The 22,848-nt window shown below is 39.5% G+C and overlaps 3 protein-coding genes across 3 annotated transcripts; 1 reads left to right on the forward strand and 2 right to left on the reverse strand.

Moving 5' to 3' along the window:
• Nucleotides 1–61: 61 nt before the first annotated feature.
• Nucleotides 62–894, forward strand: LOC9631714 (cyclin-dependent kinases regulatory subunit 1). Its single transcript, XM_002966851.2, has 5 exons — nucleotides 62–139; nucleotides 214–287; nucleotides 339–399; nucleotides 457–632; nucleotides 699–894. Exons 2-4 carry the CDS (start codon nucleotides 223–225, stop codon nucleotides 625–627), a joined length of 297 nt encoding a protein of 98 aa, XP_002966897.2. The 5' UTR covers nucleotides 62–139; nucleotides 214–222; the 3' UTR covers nucleotides 628–632; nucleotides 699–894.
• On the reverse strand, nucleotides 846–1,918 carry LOC9634981 (1-Cys peroxiredoxin). The gene is made up of 4 exons (XM_002967214.2): nucleotides 1,677–1,918; nucleotides 1,467–1,615; nucleotides 1,236–1,382; nucleotides 846–1,165 (listed from the first exon to the last, which is right to left on the reverse strand). The coding sequence occupies exons 1-4, from the start codon at nucleotides 1,792–1,794 to the stop codon at nucleotides 917–919; spliced, it is 663 nt and encodes a 220-aa protein (XP_002967260.1). The 5' UTR covers nucleotides 1,795–1,918; the 3' UTR covers nucleotides 846–916.
• Nucleotides 1,919–11,934: 10,016 nt separating this feature from the next.
• LOC9631715 (omega-hydroxypalmitate O-feruloyl transferase) lies at nucleotides 11,935–13,344 on the reverse strand. Its single transcript, XM_002967215.2, has one exon. It carries the CDS (start codon nucleotides 13,342–13,344, stop codon nucleotides 11,935–11,937), a length of 1,410 nt encoding a protein of 469 aa, XP_002967261.2.
• Between the last annotated feature and the right edge of the window lie 9,504 nt (nucleotides 13,345–22,848).

Consider the following 22,848-nt stretch of genomic DNA (forward strand, 5'->3'; position numbering starts at 1 on the left):
ACCGACGGACGAGATGGAACTACCCGTTGGAAAGTGCCCTAACACGTGGCATTGTGGCATTCGCTAGACGACCGTTTCCCGCTTAGAATTCGGGCGTCTATCGATCAGGGTTTTCTTCGAGCGGCAATCGTCTTCCAGGGTCCTCTCTCTCTTCTCTCTCTCGCTCGATCGATTCTTCTCGCGGTTTTGTAAATCCCTTGCGTCGGTGCCAGGATCGAGAGAATGGGGGGCCAGACGACCGAAATCTACTACTCCGAGCGCTACAACGACGATGTCTACGAGTACAGGTAACCCTAGCGCTTCTTCCATTCCAGGATCGCGCCATGCTCTCTTTCCAGGCACGTAGTGCTCCCTCCAGACATCGCAAAGAATCTCCCGAAAAACAAACTCCTGACAGAGGTGTGCAACCACCGTGATCGATCCATTCCTTATTCAAGCTTTTCGTTGCTTTTCCAGGAGCAGTGGCGTGCTCTTGGCGTCCAGCAATCCCGGGGATGGGTACATTACGCCATCCACAGGCCCGAGCCTCACATCATGCTCTTCAAGAGGCCTCTCGATCTCCAGCAAAACCAGAACCTCCAGCAGCAGCAGCAGCTGCCACGAATCAACAAGCTCCGAGCAGGATAAAAGTCGTAAGAAAGTTTCTTTTTCCAAGACTTCCAAGTCGAATTTTTCCCGTTTTGTTTTGGGTTTTCTAGATCAAGATGGAACTGTTCCTCTCGTTCCTATGACAACTATGACGCTACTCAAGAATAAGATGAAGCGAAGTGGTTCTCTACTACCTTCAAGCACGTTAGCTGGTTCTTCAATCATGTTAGCTGGTTCTTCAAGCATGCAGAAGCTAGTTCTTAACAAGCTCTACTAATATTATTACTTCCACGCAGATAAGTCATATAAGACTCAGGACTTCACACATCTAATCCACCTTGACAAGACGCATGTACTTCTTCCCGGAAGGAAGATCGACCGTCTTGTATCCCTGGGGGAACATCTTCTTGGCCTCCTCGTCGGATACCGAGGGGGAGATGACGACGTGATCGCCGGGCTTCCAGTTAACGGGGCAGGCAATCTTGTGCTTGGAGGAGAGCTGCAGCGCATCCAGCACGCGGATCACCTCGTCAAAGTTGCGTCCGACCGAGGCAGGATACATGAAGCTCACCCTGATCTGCAAGAGAGAGAAGAGACAACGCATGAAACGAAGAGGATGAGAAGCGAAAGCATGCAAAGGATCCTACCCGACAGTCAGGACCGACGATGTGAAGAGCCCTCGAAGCAACCGGCTGCCCCGACGAATCTTTCTCGTCCGGATCGAGCATATTGAGCTTCCTGGAGATCTCCCGGGTCGGATCGGCCATGATGGGGTACTTGACGCATGCTCCAGTCTAGTTCCCGGATTCACAGAGAAAACAGATGGAAGGTATAGGTATAAGATCACTGCACTGCAGCGAGAGATGGAAGACGCGCACCGTGTAAGCTTCGACATCCTTGGTCCAGGCCTTGTGCTCCTCGACGGTATCACAGGAGAGGCCCAGCAGCTTGGCTCCTCGCTTCTCGATCTCGGGCTGGTACTTGGCGACGCTCCCGAGCTCGGTGGTGCAAACCGGAGTGAAGTCAGCTGAAAGAAGGGGAAGCAAAATGCCTCTTTTTTTGCCTTCTTGGAACAAGAACGTTCTTACCGGGATGAGAGAAGACGAGCGTCCAGTTGTTCTTGCAAAACTCGTGAAGATTTATGGGGCCGTGAGTAGAGTCGGCGTGGATGTCCGGAATCTCATCTCCAATCGAAATGCCTGGCATCTTGTCTCTAGCTTATGCTGCTCTCTCGCGATTATCAAGCCAACAAAACAAACTCCAAAACCCAAATTTCCTTGAGAAAGCTTTTGTTCTTGTAAGCATATATAAGATGCTACTTGGCCGACACCTTTCCTGTTCCATGCACTCAATCACCGTAAGCCACGTGGCCTACATTAACTTTCTTAGGTACTAATTTAGTTTGTAATAATTATATATAAAGGTGGACTAAGTTTTTCAATTTCTCTAGTATTTTTATTGTATGTTTGAGAAAGCATGTTTGAGAAAACCTAATGCACTATTAATTTTTTTTATGACATAAATTTTTTTTGTAGTCTTAAGATGAATAAATATCAATTTTCTTTTGAATACTTTAAATATTTTCTACTTAAATTTTTAAAAAATATTTTTATAAATTTATTAGAAATTCCTCAAAGAAGGATGGCATAAAAACTAGATTATTGATTGTTATTGAATATATAGGTATTTATTTCATATGTAAAAAAATTATTTTGAATAATGTAATATTATATTCTTACAAATTACTCCAACTTTAAACTTAATTTTCCAAATAACAAACATAAAGATTAGATTTAAAATTACTTTTTAACACATAAATTTGGCAGAGTAATGTAGTAGTGCGATAACATTTTTTATTATTTAATAAATATATAGTTTTATAATTTTTATTTTATATTATTATATATTTTCAAAAGAAATTACATTATAAGTTAATCTCTCTATTTAATCTTAACCTTTTTTAAAAAATAAAAAGATTATAATATTATCTTTTACATTTAATTAAATAGTTACAAAATATTCTTTAATAACTTAAAGAAAAAATAGCTAGAATATTCAAAAGCTAATCAATTATTCATCAATACCTATTTAAAAATAATCAATAGATATAATTTTAAATAAAATTATCTTTCAAAAGATGACTTAAGTTTGATGATAATTTTGACCAAATTTCAAATGAAAATTATATAATTATACCACCTAAATCTAGAATTCATTAATAAATTTAATGATAATAATAGCTATGTGAGTGCATGGAATATGGAAAGGGAATACAGAAATGTGCATATCAATTAGCCCAAAAACCCTAGCTTATATACAGGAGCGAGTGGTCCGGATTAAAACCAATCCGACGGCTACCAAAATCCATTACGCTAATATTAGTATACGGCATCGTAGCCATACACTTGGCCCTCACATCATCCCCTCCCCTCGGAATAATGGAAGGCCGTCAAGGTTCTCTTGTAGATGGGCCGGGATCTGGAGGAACGTCAGGAGGAGGCATTGGTGAATCTGTAGACAGTATTAACTGCTCCTGATCCCTTTGTATGAAGCGTTTTAACCGCTGCACATGCACAATCTCCGGAGGATTGGCCTGCTGAACGTCATGCCGAACCTCATAAACTTGTGGTCCAACTTGCCGCAACACCCGATACGGTCCTTTCCACTGCGCAAGGAGCCCCTTAGATAAACCACATACCGTAAGATGGGGAAAACGGACTAACACCAAATCATCCACTTTGTACTCTGCAGGGGGACGATGATGGGAATTGTAGCGCCGTTGTTGTCCCACTTGTACACGGCCTAAGTGTTCAGCAGACTCTGCTCGGACAAGTGGAAGAATGCTTGTCAAATATTGATCCCATGACCTAGCATCAGGAGTTCGTGGCAATCGCGAAGGTAAACCCAGCTCTGTTGGTAATATTGGATCATGACCATATAGAAGTTTATATGGTGAAGCACCAACAGAACTCTGCACCCCTGTGACATAGGCATACCGAAGAGACGGCAAATAACCATCCCAATCCGAATGTTGAAAGTTCACATACTTCGCAATCATCCCTTTGAATGTCCGAATGAGCCGTTCCACCAGACCGTCTGATTGTGGATGATAAGCACTCGTAAAAGTGTGGCGTATCCCCAACCGAGATGTCAAAACATGAAATACCTCAGCCATAAATGCAGGACCATTATCCGAAAGAATCTGCTCTGGACAAGAATGTTGGAACATCACTCGATTGAGAAGGAAGTATCCAACAGCAGTTGCAAAGGCACTAGCAAGAGCACCAACTTCCACCTAACGAGTCAAATAGTCAGAAGCAATAATAACATACTCATTGCCAGCAGTCGATCGCGGAAAAGGTCCCATAAGATCAAACGCCACCAACTCAAACGGACGAGAAACTGCAATTGACTCCAACCGTCCTTCCGCAGCACAAGGGGGAGTATTACGAGCTTGGCACCAAACGCAGCTACGCACATACCAGATAATATCACGTCGCATCTCTGGCCAATAGAAATATCTGCGCAGCTTCTCGGTGACACGACGGTGTCCCATATGCCCACCTAGAATAGGAGAATCATGGTAGGCATGGAGAAACTGCGGAATAAACACCGAAGGCACCACCAGCCGTAAATGATCAGCAGGATCCGTCCCCACAAAATAAAGAAGGCCATCTTCAAGGCGATATTGAGAATGTAAATGCCGAAAAGGCAAGTCATCAGCAAATGATGCAGGATTCTCAAACCCATCTCGAAGCCTTCGAATCCACGGCTCAATCTTTTGAGCCTCGCGAACCTCATCAAGAGAAGGTAGATCTTGCTCTACGCCCTGTGGACACTGAACGTCAAGGACAGCAACCGCCGACGGCACAGAATCCTCATCTAGAAAATCCACAGATGCTGGAACAACAGGTTCGTCAGAAACATGAGAAGTGAGTGGAGAAGGAAGAGGAGCTCGAGAAAGGGCATCAGCATCAGCCATAGAACTCCCTGGGCGATAAACAACATCGAAATCATATATCTGAAGCTTCAAAGCCCATCGAGCCGTACGACCAACCAGGTTCTTCCGCTTCAATAATGAAGTAACAGCAGCATGGTCACCTTCAAGTAACGTCCGAGAACCATGTAGATATGCATGAAGTTTCTCGAAACCCCAGACTGCTGCTAAACACTCCTTCTCCGTCGTGGAGTAGTTCATCTCCACTGGTTGTAATGTACGGCTGATGTATGCAATGGGATGGCGCTGACCAGGCACACTCGAGCTCTCTTGCATCAACACACCTCCAAGACCAATGTCAGAAGCATCCACGCGCAAAATAAAAGGTCGAGTGTAGTCAGGATATGCCAAAACCGGAGGAGTCGTCAATAGCTCTTTGAGATTCACGAACGCCCGCTCACAATTGGGAGACCAGATGAAAGATGACGTTGATGACTTCAGCAACGCTCGCAATGGTGTAGTGCGATCGAAAAGATGATCCACAAAACGACCGAGATACTGCACCTTACCCAAAAAGCGCTGCACATCATTCACACACTTTGGAGTAGGGAACTTTAGAACAGCCACAAGTTTGTCAGGATCAACTTGCAAACCCTCACAAGAAATACGGTACTTAAGATAAGTTGTGTCCTTGGACCCAAACACGCACTTCGACCGCTTTAGCTTTAAACCAACGTCGCGTAGCCGATCCAACACTTTACAAACATCACGAACATGCTCCTCCCACGTCCCCTCCGAGTGGATCAAAACATCATCAATGAAGTCAGCCGTCACCTCCGGCATATCGCAAAGAACCTCGTCCATCATCCGTTGTAAAGTTGCTGGAGCATTGTTCAAACCAAACGGCATCACCAAAAACTCGTACAAACCAAATGGTGTACGAAAAGCAGTCTTAGGAATATCTTCTTCAGCCATCGGTACTTGCCAATACCCAAAAGCAAGATCTAGCTTGGTGAACCAACGACTTCGCCCCAGATGATCCAAGAGATCAGCAGTGTGAGGAAGAGGGTACACGTCCGGGATTGTCACTTCATTTAACGGACGATAGTCGATGCAGAAACGAATACTCCCATCAGGCTTCGTCACAAGATGAGGTTCACATGCCCAAGGACTCCGCGACTTCCGAATAACACCCTTCTCCACATCTCCTTGACGTTTGCACGTAAAATCTTGATCTCCTTGGGTGACCGACGACGAACAAGAACCTTGATTGGACGAGCATCCCCGGTTGGAATGGGATGACGTGTGGCAATCTTGGCCCCAAACGATAGGTCAAATTCAAAGAGATCAGAATACTCCTTCATGAGCTGGTCAATAGCTGCAACACAAAGATCATCGGAGGGATCGGAAAAGGGAAGAGCAGAACAAGATGGAAACACAAGAGGAAATAGTGGGGGAACAAAAGTAATGGAAGCAGAGGTAGAAGTAAAGGGACGAAGAGGTACGGAAGTGAGAGGAATGGATGAAACATAAGGAAGTATGAGACAAGGGGGAGAAGCTTCAAAGTCACACTTGGCATGATTGTGCTGCAACCAATCCATACCAAGAATGAGGTCAAAAGCTTGACTCGGCACCACCCGCAACGACTGCAACTCAAGCTCGAGATCGCCCACACGCACAACCAGGTCCGCCTCATCTCGTGCACATGCATGTGTACGGCCGTTGCCATAAAGAATGAAAACTGGATCCGCCACACGACGCAAGTGTAAACGACAACGTGTGGCAACAGGTCGAGCAATAGAAGATAAACTCGAACCTGTATCAACCAACACGGAGAGAAGAATAGGAGACCTCTTGTTATAAAAACGAGCTTGGAAAGTAAACACTGGATGAACCGGTGCCGAGTGAACCCCTTGATGATACTCCCGAAAGAAAGATGGAGGGGTCACTAACTTATTCGCGCAAGGTCCCTCCATTACTCGTGCGACTCCTCGTTTCCCGAATGCACCTCGGTATCCAAACCTTCCACCGCAGCAGCACCAACGGGATGTTGCTGACGCCAAGGTCTCCACCCAGGAAATGGAGGTCGCCAATCCGGAAAGCGCCGACAACGCCGATAAGTATGACCAACTTCATCACACGCCCAGCAACGAACGTCACAGCCACGACCACGTCCTCGCCCTTGTCCTTGGACTCGAGTAGCAGCAGCATCAACCTCCATGGGAACAAGACCATCACTCATAGGAAGTGGAGCTGAAGGACGTGTAGCAAGAAGTGGAAGAGGCGACGTCTCATAACGTTGTGCCAAGCGAAGAGCATCGTCAAGAGTGGCAGGAGCAAGTGCATGCACAAGTCCGACAAGATCTTGACGAAGTGCTGGCCACAGCATTCCTAGCTTGATCCGCTCCGACATATTTGGCTCCGCACGAAGCAAAAGACTTCGGAAACGAATGCCAAATTGCATCACCGACTCAGATGGCCCTTGGCGAAGACGATGCAATTGTTGGAAGGCATCATCACAATCGTCGGCATGTCCGAAGGCGCGCTTGAAGACGTCCGGAAGAACACTCCAATCGCCACGAGTAGCTGCGCTCAATCCATTGTACCACTGCAATGCCGTCCCTTGGAGACATGTGGGGAACTCACGCAAACGTCGAGCATCATCCCAAGAATTATATGTGGCAATCACCGTGAAGTGATCGAACCAATGGTACACATCATCCCCAGGATTCCCACGAAAGAACTCTGGCCGAATGCGAGGATTGGCACCAAAAGCAGAAGGAGTTGTACCATGTGCCGTGAACGCCGCCATCAACTGAGTTTGGTTGTTCAATTGCAAGCGCATAGCATCAAGCAATTGAACCAACTGCTGCTCTAGAGTCAAAGGAGGAGATTGCGGATCGGCCATGAAAATGAATGAAAAAGAAAGAGCAAAAGAAGAGAAATGACAAAAAGCTGGAAAGAAATGGTAGATCTAGACAATGCAAAAAGCTAAATCTAAACCAAAATTCTGAAAGGAAAGAACAAAAGAAAGGAAATGGAAAAAGCTAGATCTAGACAATGCAAAAGCTAGATCTAAACCGAAATCCCAAATCCAAGCACTCCCTAGGGACAATCAAAGGTGCCCCTCACCTCCACCAATGTGAGTGCATGGAATATGGAAAGGGAATACAGAAATGTGCATATCAATTAGCCCAAAAACCCTAGCTTATATACAGGAGCGAGTGGTCCGGATTGAAACCAATCCAACGGCTACCAAAATCCACTACGCTAATATTAGTATACGGCATCGTAGCCGTACACTTGGCCCTCACAGCTATATTTATATTATTTAAACATTATTGTAGTATTCTTCAAACCTTTTCAACTTTCATTTATATTAACCTTTAAAGATTGATAATTATCTGTTAACTAAATCAAACTATTAAGGGTCATATAATTAAAAAATATCATATCGATAAAATTTAAAGGTTTCCTACATAACGGTACTATTCATCAAAACAATATATATTTTGAAAAATATGAATGTGTTAAACACTTATTAAATTATTTAACTAAATATACTATATATCACTCTTTTCAAGGTCTTGGATTACCCCATAAAGGCTATTCAAAACAATTTACATAACTATTATCTTTAGAATGCATTCATTGCGTTTACATTGAGCTTACCCATTTTAGGTAGTAACAATTTTAGTCAAGCTTTTAATTTATTCTTCCCACTATGCTCTTAGTAATTTATATATAATTAATTTTGTATACTTATTTTTTTAAACATATTTTATAATAAACTTATTTGAATATCTCCTTTAAATGATTTTTTGAAATATTTATTTCATTGTAGATTTAAAATTCTAAATGTCTAGCATACTTAAAAAATAAATATTAAATTAAAAATATAAATTAAATAAATTTCTTTTTAAAAAAATTTACAATTATTTATATTAATGAAGAGACTAATATTTATAATAGTATATGAGGCCTAAATATATGGTATGATACTATATTATAATATTAATGTAAAAGGATTTTGATAGCCATTAGATTAATTTTAATCCAAACCATTCACTCTTTTATATAAATTATAGTTTTTAGGCTAGTCAAATATATATACTTTTGTATTTTATTTTTATATTCCATGGTTCAAGTTTAATTGTCTTTGAGGAGTGCTTGGATTTATTTTTTTAGTTTAGATCTAGCTTTTGCATCATGTAAGTCTTTCTTATTCTTATAGCATTTTTAATTTCTTCTCTTTTGATTTTCTTTTTTTCGTTCATCTTCATAGTAAAACAATAGCCTCTTTTTTTGACTTGGAGCAACAATTGGTGCAATTTCTCAATACTATTGCAACTAAATAGTTAACCTTAATTAATAATATTATTCACAGCATATGGTGCAACTTTTTTTGCTTTTGCTATCAACTTTCATATCCAGCTAGAGTTCTTCCTTAGGAATCTTAGATACTATTGGTTCAATCACTTTTATGGTAATTGCCACATATCGTGATAATATCTTCCAAAAATTGCATAATCTTCATCAAGGGCATTTGAGTTTATTATGCAATTTAGCATTCACTTTTGAAGCTTGTATAGAGCTAAATATATCAAAGTAGATAAAATTTTATAGCTAATACTCCATTAATATCTTGTAAGATTTCTATATACACTTGCTATAACCACCCTTAATAACACTTTTTAATTGGCACAATGCTATGAGACATCACTTCTCCCAATTATCAATATTCATACTTTACTTCTACTTCTTATGGGAAATAATTCTATTCTAATGGAGATTGATATTATTATTATTGCCCATGTTCAAGAATAATAGTGAAAACATAATCATGGTAATGATGATGTTAAGTAGTTATTTATATATATCAACATTATTGGCATTTTCCAAATTGATATCCTTAATTGTTTTGGTGGAAACTTTGGCATCAACAACATCTTGTTAGTGTTGATGTAATGGAAGGTTTTAACACTGAGATATTTTTGGGAAACAAAAAGTTACACAAGTAGTGAAGGGTCCTTATATAAATATATTAGTGACCTTTTTATCTTTTTTTGGGAGTACTCTCAAAGGGTTTATTTGGCATCAGTTCATTTAGTATTTACTTTTCATACTTGTTTTTATAATAAAAAGTCTCTTATTATTTTCTTCATGTTAAATTAGAGTTTATTTTATACTTATTAATTTTTATAGTTATATTCTACGGTTCTTTATAGCAATGGTTATACATATGCATATATACAAGATGAAACAGACTTATTTATGAGTATTGGTGATGTTGAGCTTAAGTTTCAATTATTGTGGGTAATGATAAGTCAAATTTGGCATAGCTAGCAATTGTTGAAACCATATAAACTTTATCTTTAGTATAAATTAATCATGCTAAGTATTACTTTAAAGTTTTTCCCCTTTATCTTATATTTTTTCATTTTTTTTCCATTCTTCTTACTTCTATTTTACTTTGTCTCTCTACTTCTATCACTTTTGTCTACCCATTAATTTCTATTATATTCTTATTTTACTCCTCTATTCCCTTTTAAAATTCTTCTAACAGTTTTTATATTGGAGTAATTGACTAACTCAAGAAGGTGTATGCTAATCTCTTCAATTGTGACTTGTCATTTGGGGCCAAAATTACATTGCATCATCCTATTTCAAATGTATCCAATCAAAGTTTTTATTTAACATTAGTCACCAAAGGAGATTAAAATTTCATATAGTTACATCAAAGAGATGCTAAAGAAAAGTGTTATCAAAAATTCTCAGAGTCCTTAAACATATTAACCTCATGATATGACAAAGCATGGGAGTATTTGATTTTGCTTTAACTATCATTTATTAAACAAAGTGACTATTCTACATATGTATCTTCTTCCCTACATAACTAATCTTTTGAATCATTTGAAAAGAAATTATTGAATCACTAAGTTAAATCTTGCTTCTAGATACTAATAAATATTGATGGCCGAGAAAGATATTCCCAATATTGATTATGTGATTTATATAAATTTTTGTTAATGCTATTTAGTTTGAACAATACTTCAATAATTTTTTAGTGGTTGATAGATGATTTTTTTTGTGATATGCTTGAGGTGACTATTGACTTTATCATGCGTGTTTAGATCCAAGGATATAACTTATCTTTGGTACTATATTTCACGAACAAAGTGTTGGATCGGCTGAAGGAAGTTGGTTTAAACTTAAAACAATTGAAGTGCATAAAAAACATAACTTATCTTAGGTATTGCATTTCTCATAAAGGTTTAATAGTTAATTTTAATAAACTTATGGTTATTTTGAAGTTCCTCTTCTAAAGTGTGTGCATCAAAGAGTTGTTAATAACTCATTTAATATATCCTAATTATATTTTACTTTTCATTTTGTATGTGAATGTTTTTTTTTTCAATTTTGAGGGTGTTAATGCAAAAGAGCATAACTGTGTTTGGTTTGTTCAATTTCAATTTTAAGAGTAAAAATATACCTTACTCAAGGGTATATTAGATTTTAAATTCAAACTTGTGCCATTTACTTCTCATTTTTATATTCTATTCCATGCATGCTTAAATACATACACTCTCACATGCTCAGATGGTTAGATGCTAGATCATCAAAGAAATGGTCCAAAAGTGGAAAAAGATGAGGCATTGTTGTAACGGTCCTTCTACTTTTTGGGTGACTCCTCTGTGAAGCTAGAGCCACCTATTATGCATTAGCAAACATGCCACCCTTCATGTTGGATTACAAGAGAATATTTGCCTATGAAGAAAACCATGGTTTCCCAAATATTCTCAATATTCCAGACCAACTCCACCATTCGGGCCCTGTCCTGGCGGCGCTGGCAATGGCCGAGCGGCCGCGCACTAATTCTAGGAATGCCTGCCTGCCTGCCTGTAAACCAAGAAATAAAAGTCGTGTACGTCGCCTTCATTCGTCCTCTCTATCGCGATTGGGGCATGTGGCTATTTTCTCAACTAAATAGCTGAGCTACCATACTCTCCCTTTCCATGCCTCCCTCCACCACGAAAATGCTTCCAAAAGAAGAAAAAGCTCTTTCTCATGACTATAAGTTAAGGGTGGGCTTTCAACAGTATTGGAGTGTAACCGCCTGATGAAGATCAATCTGCTCATAAATCCTTCATAATTTTGAGCCTCTCACAGTCCTCCCAACCATAAAAGACCATTCATCAATACAGTTTTTAAATGATTCCACACCACTATGTCAGTCAGAACTAGGAACAAATGCTGATCTTGGAAATACAAGGTGGTCAGTAAGCATTGTTCCTCTCAACCTTGTGAGAACGTTCCCTAAACGCTTCCAGTATCTTGTTCAGAGTTGACAGCGCTACGTACTAGCAAGGATTTCATTGAAGTTTTTGCTGGAACAAGAAAATGGGCACTTATTGGTTGTGCGGGTGAGTGGAAAGCGGAGAAATCACATTCTCGCATTCTTTCTCCAGAGCAGCAATGTGTTCCTCGAAGGCAGCTACTGGAGCAGGATCCAGTTTGACTGAAACGTAGAAGCCATCAACGTTACCATTGGCATCGAAGGGAAAGAAGGTGATGGCACTGTTCCTGTTGTCGAGCGGGAACTCCACCCTGGCTGGCTTACCCCATCCCAGGTCCAGTTCCACTGCTTTGGACATGAGACGGGGCCAGGTATTAATCTTAGTCTGGGAATTGCCCGCTACATGCCAGTGATCAGGATGAAGCTCCAGGTAGTCGATGGCCGACCTCATGTACTCGTCCGTCAGCATCTTTCGGGCCTCCTGAATACAGAGCACGATGTGGGAAAGTGGGAGCTTGCACATATCTTCCCATGTCATCTCTGCGACTACACCGAATTGTCCATTTCCACTGAAGTTGCTCCCCAGGGGTGGCTGCAAGATGTTCCTGGTGTCCATGACAAAGTGGAGTTTGAGCAGCGTCTCGGCTGATGAAGAGCTCTCGAGGGCCCTGGCATGAGCTCGCCACACAAGCGCTGCTAGGGCCTCGAACGAGGAGCAGCGAGAGACGAGGCCGTCGTGGGTGACGACCTTCTTGAGCTCGTTGAGGCGATGGAAGCTGAAGTGATACGTCTTGCGCGTCTTCCTGGGGGCCTCACGCTGGGACTTCTCCGCTGCGAGGATGGAGTCAGGGGTGATGGCGAAACGACTGCCCCCAACGTTGGTGAACTCCCGGTGCTCGAAGTCTACCTTGGGAGGATCCCTGGCCCGGAGTTGGGTCCGGTCAAAGTTGGGTGCTAGGTAGAGACAATCTCCCCGGCTGATGGACGCGAGGTTGAGCAGGAAGAAAATCCCAGAGGTTGCATCGTCGAGCAAATGATGGTTGAGGATGGCAATCGCGAAACCGTTGTCCCCGCCGAGGTGAGTCACCTGTACGGTGAGTAGCGGGAGATCTTCCAAGGAGCGAGCTTCAGCAGGCGAGAGGAAAAGGTCGTCGAAGTCATCTACCGAGGCGTCGTGGATGGAGAGGTGGGAGGTAGCGAATGCAAGGAGACTCCCGGCTGAGTTGCAGTCAATCTCCAGTCTGTTGGTCACGGGGTTGACGACGAGGCGGCCAGCGTGGCCGGGATAGGCGACCAGCAGCTTGCTCAGAGCTTTGTGGAGGTGCTCCACGACTGCTTGAGTACCTGGATTGTCACGAAAGAAGAAGAGGTTCCTGCTGAAGTAACCATGCGTCCGGTCGATGTTGCTGAGGAAGATGGTACTGCGATTCAGGGGTTGGCTTGGGCGAACCACAAAGATCTCACGAACGCTCACTTTGGAGCTCCCTATGCTGGGGGAGACGACGGAAGCAGCCATTGCCATTGCCCCAGCGGCGGGAGTGCAATTTCAAAAGTAGGTCCTGGTAGTAAAGGTGGTCGCCAGTGCATTTACTTCTTGCAGAGATGACAATGGGAGCCGTGTGGCGTGGCTCTGGCTGGCATCACGATCGACGCACAAGCTCTCCTCCACCAGCTGCAAGCGTGGAGGATGAATTAATTGATCTTGCCCGACATCCATCCGTTGGGCGATCTCCAGCGCCGCCGCGAGCGGGCGCCTGCATCGCATTCCACTTCCTGTCCGGCATGGTGTGGAAGACGAGCTCCGCTGCGGCATACGCGACCAAGGATAAGTTTTCTTCCAGCTTTGATGTTTCAACGCGCTTGAAAGTGCAGCCGTTGACTTCGTTTTCTTTGAGCATCGTGAAGTCATGGTAGGAGTCATTCTAAATTGGAGCGTTCATCTTTGATGATAGCTTCCTGATCTTTCATGGACGGCTGCACTATAGATGGATGTATCACTGGAACATGAAAGAATAAGTTGGTTTGAATAAGAAGTAGCGGCCATGTCTCTCTTGTTGGGTTTGTTTCTACTCGTCTTTCTCACAACATCTCAGCCAAGTCTTTCTCGTTGAACTTCGTCCATACATCGAACGCAATCCTCCCCACTTCCACGTTCTTCCACTTGCGACAGACGCTCCTACAAACCACAGCGTTCGCTCTCCTGGCCGCTCTCAAAGGCATGCTCTCGAGGACTTTTACGGCCTCTTCCAGTCGGTCTGCACGGCCGAAGAGATGCTGTAGTGAAGACTCCCTCGAACAATGCCAGAGTCCGGGTCTATTGCCTGGAAAAACTCCCTGCCTCGTTCAACCAGACAGCCGTGGCTGCAAGCAGTGATGACCGAGACAAACGTGATCGCGTTTGCTCACACGCCATCTTCCCACATCTAGCGAAAGGCTTCGAACACGCGTTATAGAGTGCATGATATCACTCATAACTCCGCTCTTCCCTTAGAAGTTTACTAGGCACGTCCCAACAACTTGGTCGTCTTCCAGCCCATGCTTGTAAAGCTCAGCCTGGATCCTTCCAGCTTCACTGGACCCAATGTTCCCACATTTGAAAACTGCTCGAGCGTTCACCACATCTCCATACTTGGCATACATGTCCACCAAGCTGCTCCCCAGACATATCTGTGCTCAAGACTTCGCAGCATGAATCTCCATCCCCTTCTAGGCTTTGGATTCTAGTTAGCTAGGGGCATGATTAAGGTTTCAGTTTTAATCATGTCTCATTCTCCTACCCCGAATGATAGAATTTAGTTATAAATTATGTAAAAGAAACATTACTCAAGCTAACTTTTGATCCATCTCTCATTAATGAATGGAAGCAACAAGATTACAAAGCATCAGGAATTATTAGACGAGCACTCTAAGGAAGATGCTGTCAATCAAATTATTGCAATTAAAGGTACCAAGATTGATGACAACAATAGTATTGCTAATCACTTTAAAGTAGTTGTTGTTCAAATGGGATTTGATAAGACTTCTAAAGAGATAGTTTATCACTTTCTTGGGAGAAAATATCCACTCTAGTTACAAAAGGTTTTGTGTGGTCTCATCTTGGAAAGTGTGTGTTTAAAGAAATTGATTGTGATCATCAATTTAATGATGCACATCAAGAGTAATAGTCCAAGCAATGTACTAAAGGACCCAATAACAATAAGAAATTCAAATGCAATTATTGTCAGAAGCTTGGATATTTTGCAAAAGATTGTCACAAAAAGAAGGCTACTCTCAAAGTAAAAGCTAAACAAAAAAGTAAAGAGATTGCATTTATGATGGAGATTGGTAACTACCAAGGGAAGTCAATTCTTTGGCTTAACTATGTTACACTATGTTACATCACAGCTATTGTCAACTTTATTTTCTTTGAGAAATCATCATGATAAGATGATTTAAACTATTAGAACACAAATAGCTTTTGAAAACATTGCTATTACTTACCACACCTTACTTTTTTATGATCAACTTGTGAAATAAGGTTGCATTTTATTATTCAACAACAAAGGTTGTTTTATTTTCCAGTATTTGCTATTATTTTCAAGGTTGGATGGTTTTAAGCTGGATTGTAAACTTAAAAGTCCTTCCTCTTCTCTATCAAGCATTAGATTGTTTCAGATAGTATTTCATGTCTTAATGTTTTGATTAAGGATATGCTATGTTTTCATGAGTGTATCTTCATTTTTATGAGTGTTTATCATCACATACAGATGGTTTAATAAAATGGCTCATTTAGACTTTTAAAAGGAATCCTTATAGGATAAAGGGTAAAAACCACATGTGCTACATTTGGTATTAGAGAAATATGTCTTAGCGAGTATTATCCAATGAGATTGGGCAACTAATCTCATTGTATATGCAGAGATGAAAACAATGATCCGAGTGGGTACACATTTGGGTGTTAAGACTTTGCGTTCGTTCCTTGGATATGGATTTAGTTACCTTGTTGTACCATATTCTGCAAGCTTGAGCTTGGGCTCACAAGAAGGATTGAATTGTTCCGTTCGCACGAGTTTGAGCTTGGGCTCATGAGTGAAGCACATTAGCAACTCAAAGTTACACTTTGAGTTGGCAGGATTAATGTTAGCCTATTAGTGGTTCCATGAGTTGTTCCAGTGGTTCCATAAGTTATTCCATGTATCATAGGTAAAGGCAAACTTTCCTGGGTTTGCTATGAATGGCAAATAGGTTAGTCCGTAGCTATTAAACATGGCACTAGTGGATTCTTCTTAGGCATGATTACAAGTGGATCAATCAAGACTATAGAGATGAGTCTATTGATTCAAATAATCACTGCCGTACTCTCTTATAAACTTTTCTTGAATTAAACTGAAGGTAGTGTAAAAGTAAGCTTGAGGTTTAGTTAAAGTAGAAACCGAAAAGAGAGTCATTAGGGATGGAGGATCAAACATGTAAATCATTTTTCTCTTCTTGGAGAGATGATTTGCAATGAGGTGTTAACTCATTGTTCATGTACACATTATGCAATCAAGAGTCCCTACCTTGATGCATGTTAAAGATGATAGTCTTACAAATGTGAGTTGTGGGATGGATAGTAGTGAAGCGCTAAACTATTTTGTCTAAGCTTGTTATTGGAAAACTTAGGTTGCAATGCTCAATTCTTTTTTGGGATCTTATTATTGCTCCTTGAGTAGCTTGGTGTTGGATTAGTTTTGAGTTTGGTTGGAAAGAGAGTGGCATGAGTTTATCTGTGTTGTGAACAAAAGTTGGTGGTGTTGGGTGTTGTAAATCTCTATCAGTGGAGTGTGGTATTTATGCTGTATTTTGTTGAATTGAGTTGGCACTTAATATTCACATAAACTTTTGTAGTAGTGACATCATGGTGTTGCTCAATTAATAATCAAGTCATTGTGATATTTATATCATATCCATGTGATAATGAGCAATGTGTTTATGAAGTTGTTTAGTCAAACGATAATCAACCCCAAAGTGGTTGATAGTGAAGCTAGTCTACTTGCACGTAGTAGCATTGTAGTAGCTTTGACTGAATTCTCGATGGTGATCCATTATATTAAGCTTAAGTTGGTTTTTTAGTTCTTTGAATTTGTCCATAAGGTGCTGATAAGGGTTATAGCAATCATTTGTTATGGCTTGTTGGTTTATCTGTTAACACTTGGAGTAAATTATTGGATGGAGAAGGTTGTAGTTGAGGCATTGACATCACTAACATTTGTATTAGTGAAAGTGACATTGTTAATTCGAATGATGAAGAATTTTCCTTAGACCTTGATGTTTCAAGTCATTTTTCTTGTTAGTGTTTTAGCTTCATATTGAATCTTGAAAGTGGTTGAAGAAAAGTGTTGGTGTAATGTGGATATCCAAAGATGTGGTCTTTGTGATCAAGCTTTAGATGTTCATTTTTGCATTTTATGGATATCGGTGTTGGATTTCGGAAAAATGGGCAAAGATGTTTGAAGCTTAAGTATACTATAGGTTATAAGAATTGATGTTAAGGTGAACCTATGTGAAGTTGTAGGTAGGAGGAAGTTGGTTGAGTCTTGAAAGTTTGTATTCCTATTCTTTCTTTAGGATGGAAAATTTTCCACAAATTTTCACTAACTTTTCCAATGGCTGATCTGTTGATCACTTTGCTAAAAAACCATTTCGTTTTCGTAAGCCAGTACAAACTAGTGCAAGGGTTGGAGTTGACTTTGGTTTTCATAAACCTTAGTAAGTAGTTTGTATGATGTGGTTCAAAAGGGATGCTAACTTTTGAGGCTAAAACAATTGAGTTGGATAGAGTCTGGAGTTGGTGTAGAAAAGTAGCTGTTGCGCTTTTTTAGGAAAGTGACCCTTCTGCCTTTCTTTTGTAGCGTTATATTTGGTGGTAGGTTACACTTTACATTTTGTTAAAGTCTATGAGAATAGTGAACTCTCACTAATCTTGACTTGGTCTTGGTGGCCCTACACCTTGGCTGAGGATGGTGATGTCCAACTTAATTGTTTAATGTCGAGATATTGGTACCCGTACTATAGCTTTGTCTATGAGAAGGTTGTGTACCGATATAAATCCATCTCATGGTCTTCACTTTAGTTTTGACTAAGTGTTGATTATGCATAACTAGCCTCTTCAAGACATGCTTAGAGTTAGTGGCTAAATGCATTAATGAGCTTATTGTGGTTGAGTGGGATTTGAGTAGTCATTTAGTTCATGCTTGTTCATGAACCTTTATCTTGTACTTGAGATATTACGTTCATATTGGATGAGTATATGACTTGATGATATGAGTTTAGTGTTGGGTCTTGTAAAGGCAAGTTGAAGAATGATTGTTGGTTGTTTTGTAACTAATGATTGCTTGTAGATTTTGTCAAGGACTGTTGATACTTGCTTCACTCGATGAAGATTTATTAATGATAGGCTTGCTTTACCGAATGGTGTTGCAGAGGATTGTGTCATTACACTTACATAGGTTTTCCATGTTGGCATGTCAATTCTACTTTTGTCAATATCATTTGGTTGCATTTAGTTTATAGTGTTGGATTTCATTAAGTTTTGGACGTGGTGATTCACTCCTTGAAGAAGTGTTATCTGTAACTGAGTTTTGCTAAAGGATTGGTCTCAGATATTGAGTAAAGTATCTTCAACCTTGGTTAGCTTAGTTGCTAAAGAGTTTTGAGTGGTGATTCACTCGTGCTTTCTTCTAGCTTTGTTATAGTGTTGATGGCATTGAAGTGATGCTTTGTTGTTGACATAATTAATGTTAAGATTTGAGTGAAATGAGATATTTCTCCGAAAAATTGATATTGAGTTTCATTGGTCTCGATAGAGATAGTGTTTATGATTTGGTTGTAGCTTTGTGTTATTAACATTCGTGCATTTGCTAGTTAGCAACTATGTTGACGTTCAAATAAACTGAGTGGCAAGTTAAGTTAGTTATGTTCTAGACAATTGCTTAGTCGAGGTTGAGTTTCAGGCTTTTCCTTGAAAAGTTATTTAGTCGTAGACTATGCTAACTCTACAAGCGGAAGAGTTAGTGATTGATATTGAAATGTTTGAATCCTTATTGGATTTAAATTGGGATATATTGACCATTGATGATTCTTCTTGTGCTTGTTATGAAGTGAATTATGTCTTGTTATAGATGGATTTATGGAGGATCGTTTAATGATCACTTGTTGAGCATAGCTTCATTGTGCTTAACTTTTGGATTGATGCAGATATGCTCTTCATTAACTTTTGCATTATGAAGTTTAGCTTCTAGATGTGTTAAGGAGGATATTGTGGGTTGTACCATGATTTTTTTTTTAGCATTGAAATTAGTTCATGCAAGACTCGTAATCATTGTTAGGCAAGACTTAGCTATGGGCTTCTTCGAGCTTTTGGTTCTTTGAGTTTTCATGCTCATTGTTCCATTTGTTAGAAGTTGTTGGGAAAGACATTTTTGGCTTATTATCTTCAATAACGTTAGTATTTGCATTTGGCAATCATTGGTGATAATTGACTATCATCTAGGATAGTTGATTATCCTTGTCAAAAGTTTTGCTTGATTGTTGTTGATATAGAATGATTTGCTGTTCTTTGGGATAGTAGATTATTTCTTTGACAATGATTATGCATCTCTTTATTGATGAGATGATTGATGATCTTCCATGATAGTTAGTTGCTCTCTTTGATGGCTTATGGCTTTTCGCAATACCACATATTCTTTGTGGTTTGCTCTGGATTGGTCTTTTGGGTTTGAGACATTGATAGGATGTTACTGGCACTTGCTTAAACAACTCTGGTTCCTTGATATTATTGATTAAGATTTATTCAAATTGGCTAATGCAATAGTTGGTATGAAGAAGTATTTGTTGGTTTTACCACATTCATTCTGTTCTATTGATTGTTGCTCAAGTTCGTTCTAATAGATTGGGATGTTATTTCTTTCGAATAACTCATTCACAAGCATTTTGCTTGCTAATCAATGATACTTTGTGTTCTTTGAGTTCTCTTCCATAAGTTGTTTGGCATACTGTCTACAATCTTTGATAGTTAAGTTTCATCATTGAATGTCTTTGATGATATATTTATTATTGAATTTTGTTGAATAGTGATTCCTATGTTTACCAATTATGATGATCTTGGTGGTTCATATACTATAATACTAGTTTATCAGATAATAACTTACTTGGAATACTTTTATGTTCTAATATAAAATTTATTCACTAATAATTATGACTTCATTATTTTTGACTTTGATATTGTCCATTTATTGATCTTTGGATTTTGGGCCAGTATAGGCAGACTGGCTTCGGCATTTCATATGCATGGTGAAATCTATAGTCATGGGGTAGCTACTGTTGATTGGTTATATCACCCGCCTCTCTGTCAATGTTCCTTATTCCATTAAAAGGGCGTAACCATGTAAACAACTGTAACTGCCTGTTTACAGTAGTCTATCTAAACCTTAATGATGGGTTTGGTTTCTTTGCTCAGGAGGGTTGGGGCCTCTGGCTTCTCTCTTTATATTCCTGCAAGCAAAGGTGTATCACACTTTTGTAAGTTGGGTGACACCTAGAGCAACAAGGGTGGCTGACTCTATTGGTCATTTTTTTGTTAGTGACGGCCGGAAGGTGTCTGAGCTTGTAGCTCATCTACGTTAGACAAAGAGGTTGCCTCCTAACTCATTTAACTCACATAGTGTGAATACCATGAACTTTTTAGAATTGTTTTCTTAGTAGTATTTTAGACTCGAGTATGTATCGACAAGGATGTCGATCTTTCATAGGGGGGGAGAGTGTCGCAAATGTGACTTCGGGTATCGAAAGTTACCTGTCAGCTAGTCCTTACGAACACTCTTTCCTTACTACCACGATAGCAAGAGGTCGGTATTGCTAAACCCTTTATTAGTCCTTCTTGTTCAAGTATTAGTAAACTGAACTTTGCATCTATACTTGGCTGGATGAACATAAGGACGGAATTCCTAAATGTCTATTTAACTAAGTATACTTGGCTTAGTTTTTTAGTTTTCTTTTGCTCTGTCTTACACTGGCTTGATAAGAACCCTTGCGTATTGAGACTAATCCCTCAATATCGCTAGATGATAGCTTACCATGTTTGCCAAACACCCTCGCTATCATGCCCTTTATGTTAGTCTTATTTCGGTCCCAAATGTTATTTATGGAAAGTGTCTAGATTTGCTCATTTGGCATATCTACGAAATGTAGAGATTGGTTTGAACACAATGCTGTTCATACTATGTCCAAATTCGCAATCTAATGCCATTCCATATTTAGTAAGTTTCGAGCTTGTCCCAAAGACTAACTCCTGGTACTAAGGGAGGCTTGGGGTGAAAGCCCAAAGTGTGTGTTCCTCAAGAGGGGGGGCTATGGGGGGTTCCAAATTATAGTAAGGATAGTGGGTAGGTTAGGTATAGCCGACCAACCTAAGGCATAGTCTAGCTCCCGCTTGTGTGCTTGTATTTGTTCTACATGTAGCTTGGGTTTAAGCCTAAGTTCCATTCCATGCTAGCTGGTGGAGTACCCATATCTTTGTGTTAGGCCACCGGTATGCTAAAATAGCGCTAAATTCCATTTAGCTCCATTTTGCGTGCTAGTCCTAGCATTGGGATGTTAGTTACTCTATGACTGTTCTAAGTCGCTCCGGACTCTTGTCCCTTTGCTCCTTAGGCTGTATGCTTGGGAGTTGCTCCATGGTCCGGTTTCATCACTCCTTGGCTTCATACTTGGGAGTTTGGCACCATTCTTTTGTTGCCCAAGGCCTTGAACTTCGGGTTCCACACCACGTTCCTTTGGACACGTGGCATGTGACATGTGGCATCTATCACATTACACAAAGAGGTTTTAGGTTCGGCTTCATGGTGTTATCCTATAGTAAATCACCATAGGATAAAGGGTAAAAACCATAATAATGAAATATATAAACTTTCAATATTCTAATTAAGATGATTATTTGCTATGCATATATTATAGGGGTATAGAGTTCCAAGTGCTTCACTATATAAACCCTTCTATGATTATAATTTAATGTTGCTAATGGAGCTGAAGTTACTTTCATAATTGCCATAAGCTATTGATGTTAGATCTTGGGATTAGTATTTGATAAACATTCTTCCATTAATTCAAACAGAGTCTACTAAACACTTGGGTGATATATAAGTGGGATAACAATAGTGTTATAACTCCTATCATTATCCACATACAAAATACAAAATAAATAATATAGTATTAATTTATTTTTTCAATCTTACAGTATGTGGTTTATTTCAAGGGTTTTTTGGTTAGTGGAAAAGACTATATCAAGTGTTGTGGCAAATTGTACTAGAAGTTTATAAGGTTTTGCATAATTTTCAATAAGTTAATCTTCTAGAAATTATGCATATATAGTGACTGAAACACTTTATATAAAAGAATCTAAAATAAATTGCACCACTTATAGATTTACTAGTGTTTTTTATCAATGTTCTTTTAGATCCTAACCCATCACCTAGAGAACTTTAATTGCCTTTTATGAAGTGGAGGTTTAAATGTATGGCTATAATACCATATATTAATATTAGCATTAGGATTTTGATAACCATTGAATATGTTTTGAACACCTTATATAAGTTAGAGTTTTTGAGCTAATTAAATATGTATATTTTTATATTTTATTTCTATATTCCATACACTCATACATAGAAAACATCTAAGATAAAAAAAATCTTTTACCTATAAAGTTGAGTGATTGGGATTTTAATTTTTTAACAATAAATAAAAATTAAATATAGAGAACTTTTGATAAAGATCGTATATTGAAAATTTCATAAGTTTTAATCAAAAAATACAAAAAAATGTTTAATTAAAAAATGCATGAAGACAGATTACCATCATAAATGCACATGTGGTTAGTTTTATAAAAGGCCCCCCTTTTGCAAGAGCTGATTAAATTATTTTTAATAAAGAAAAAAAATATTTTCTATTTTATTTTCATAGTTTTAACAGATTACATTATCAATTTTTAGATTTTTTTATAGTTTAAACAATT

The sequence above is a fragment of the Selaginella moellendorffii genome, unplaced genomic scaffold (genome assembly GCF_000143415.4).
Source record: "Selaginella moellendorffii unplaced genomic scaffold, v1.0 SELMOscaffold_8, whole genome shotgun sequence".
NCBI lineage: Eukaryota > Viridiplantae > Streptophyta > Lycopodiopsida > Selaginellales > Selaginellaceae > Selaginella > Selaginella moellendorffii.

Coding starts and splice junctions, on each gene's coding strand:
- LOC9631714 (XM_002966851.2), top strand. CDS start 223: ATGGGGGGCCAGACGACCGAAATCTACTACTCCGAGCGCTACAACGAC. Junction 288..338: donor GACGATGTCTACGAGTACAG/GTAACCCTAGCG, acceptor CTCTCTTTCCAG/GCACGTAGTGCTCCCTCCAG. Junction 400..456: donor AAAACAAACTCCTGACAGAG/GTGTGCAACCAC, acceptor TTGCTTTTCCAG/GAGCAGTGGCGTGCTCTTGG.
- LOC9634981 (XM_002967214.2), bottom strand. CDS start 1,794: ATGCCAGGCATTTCGATTGGAGATGAGATTCCGGACATCCACGCCGAC. Junction 1,383..1,466: donor AGGATGTCGAAGCTTACACG/GTGCGCGTCTTC, acceptor TCCGGGAACTAG/ACTGGAGCATGCGTCAAGTA. Junction 1,166..1,235: donor TCGTCGGTCCTGACTGTCGG/GTAGGATCCTTT, acceptor TCTCTCTTGCAG/ATCAGGGTGAGCTTCATGTA.
- LOC9631715 (XM_002967215.2), bottom strand. CDS start 13,344: ATGGCAATGGCTGCTTCCGTCGTCTCCCCCAGCATAGGGAGCTCCAAA.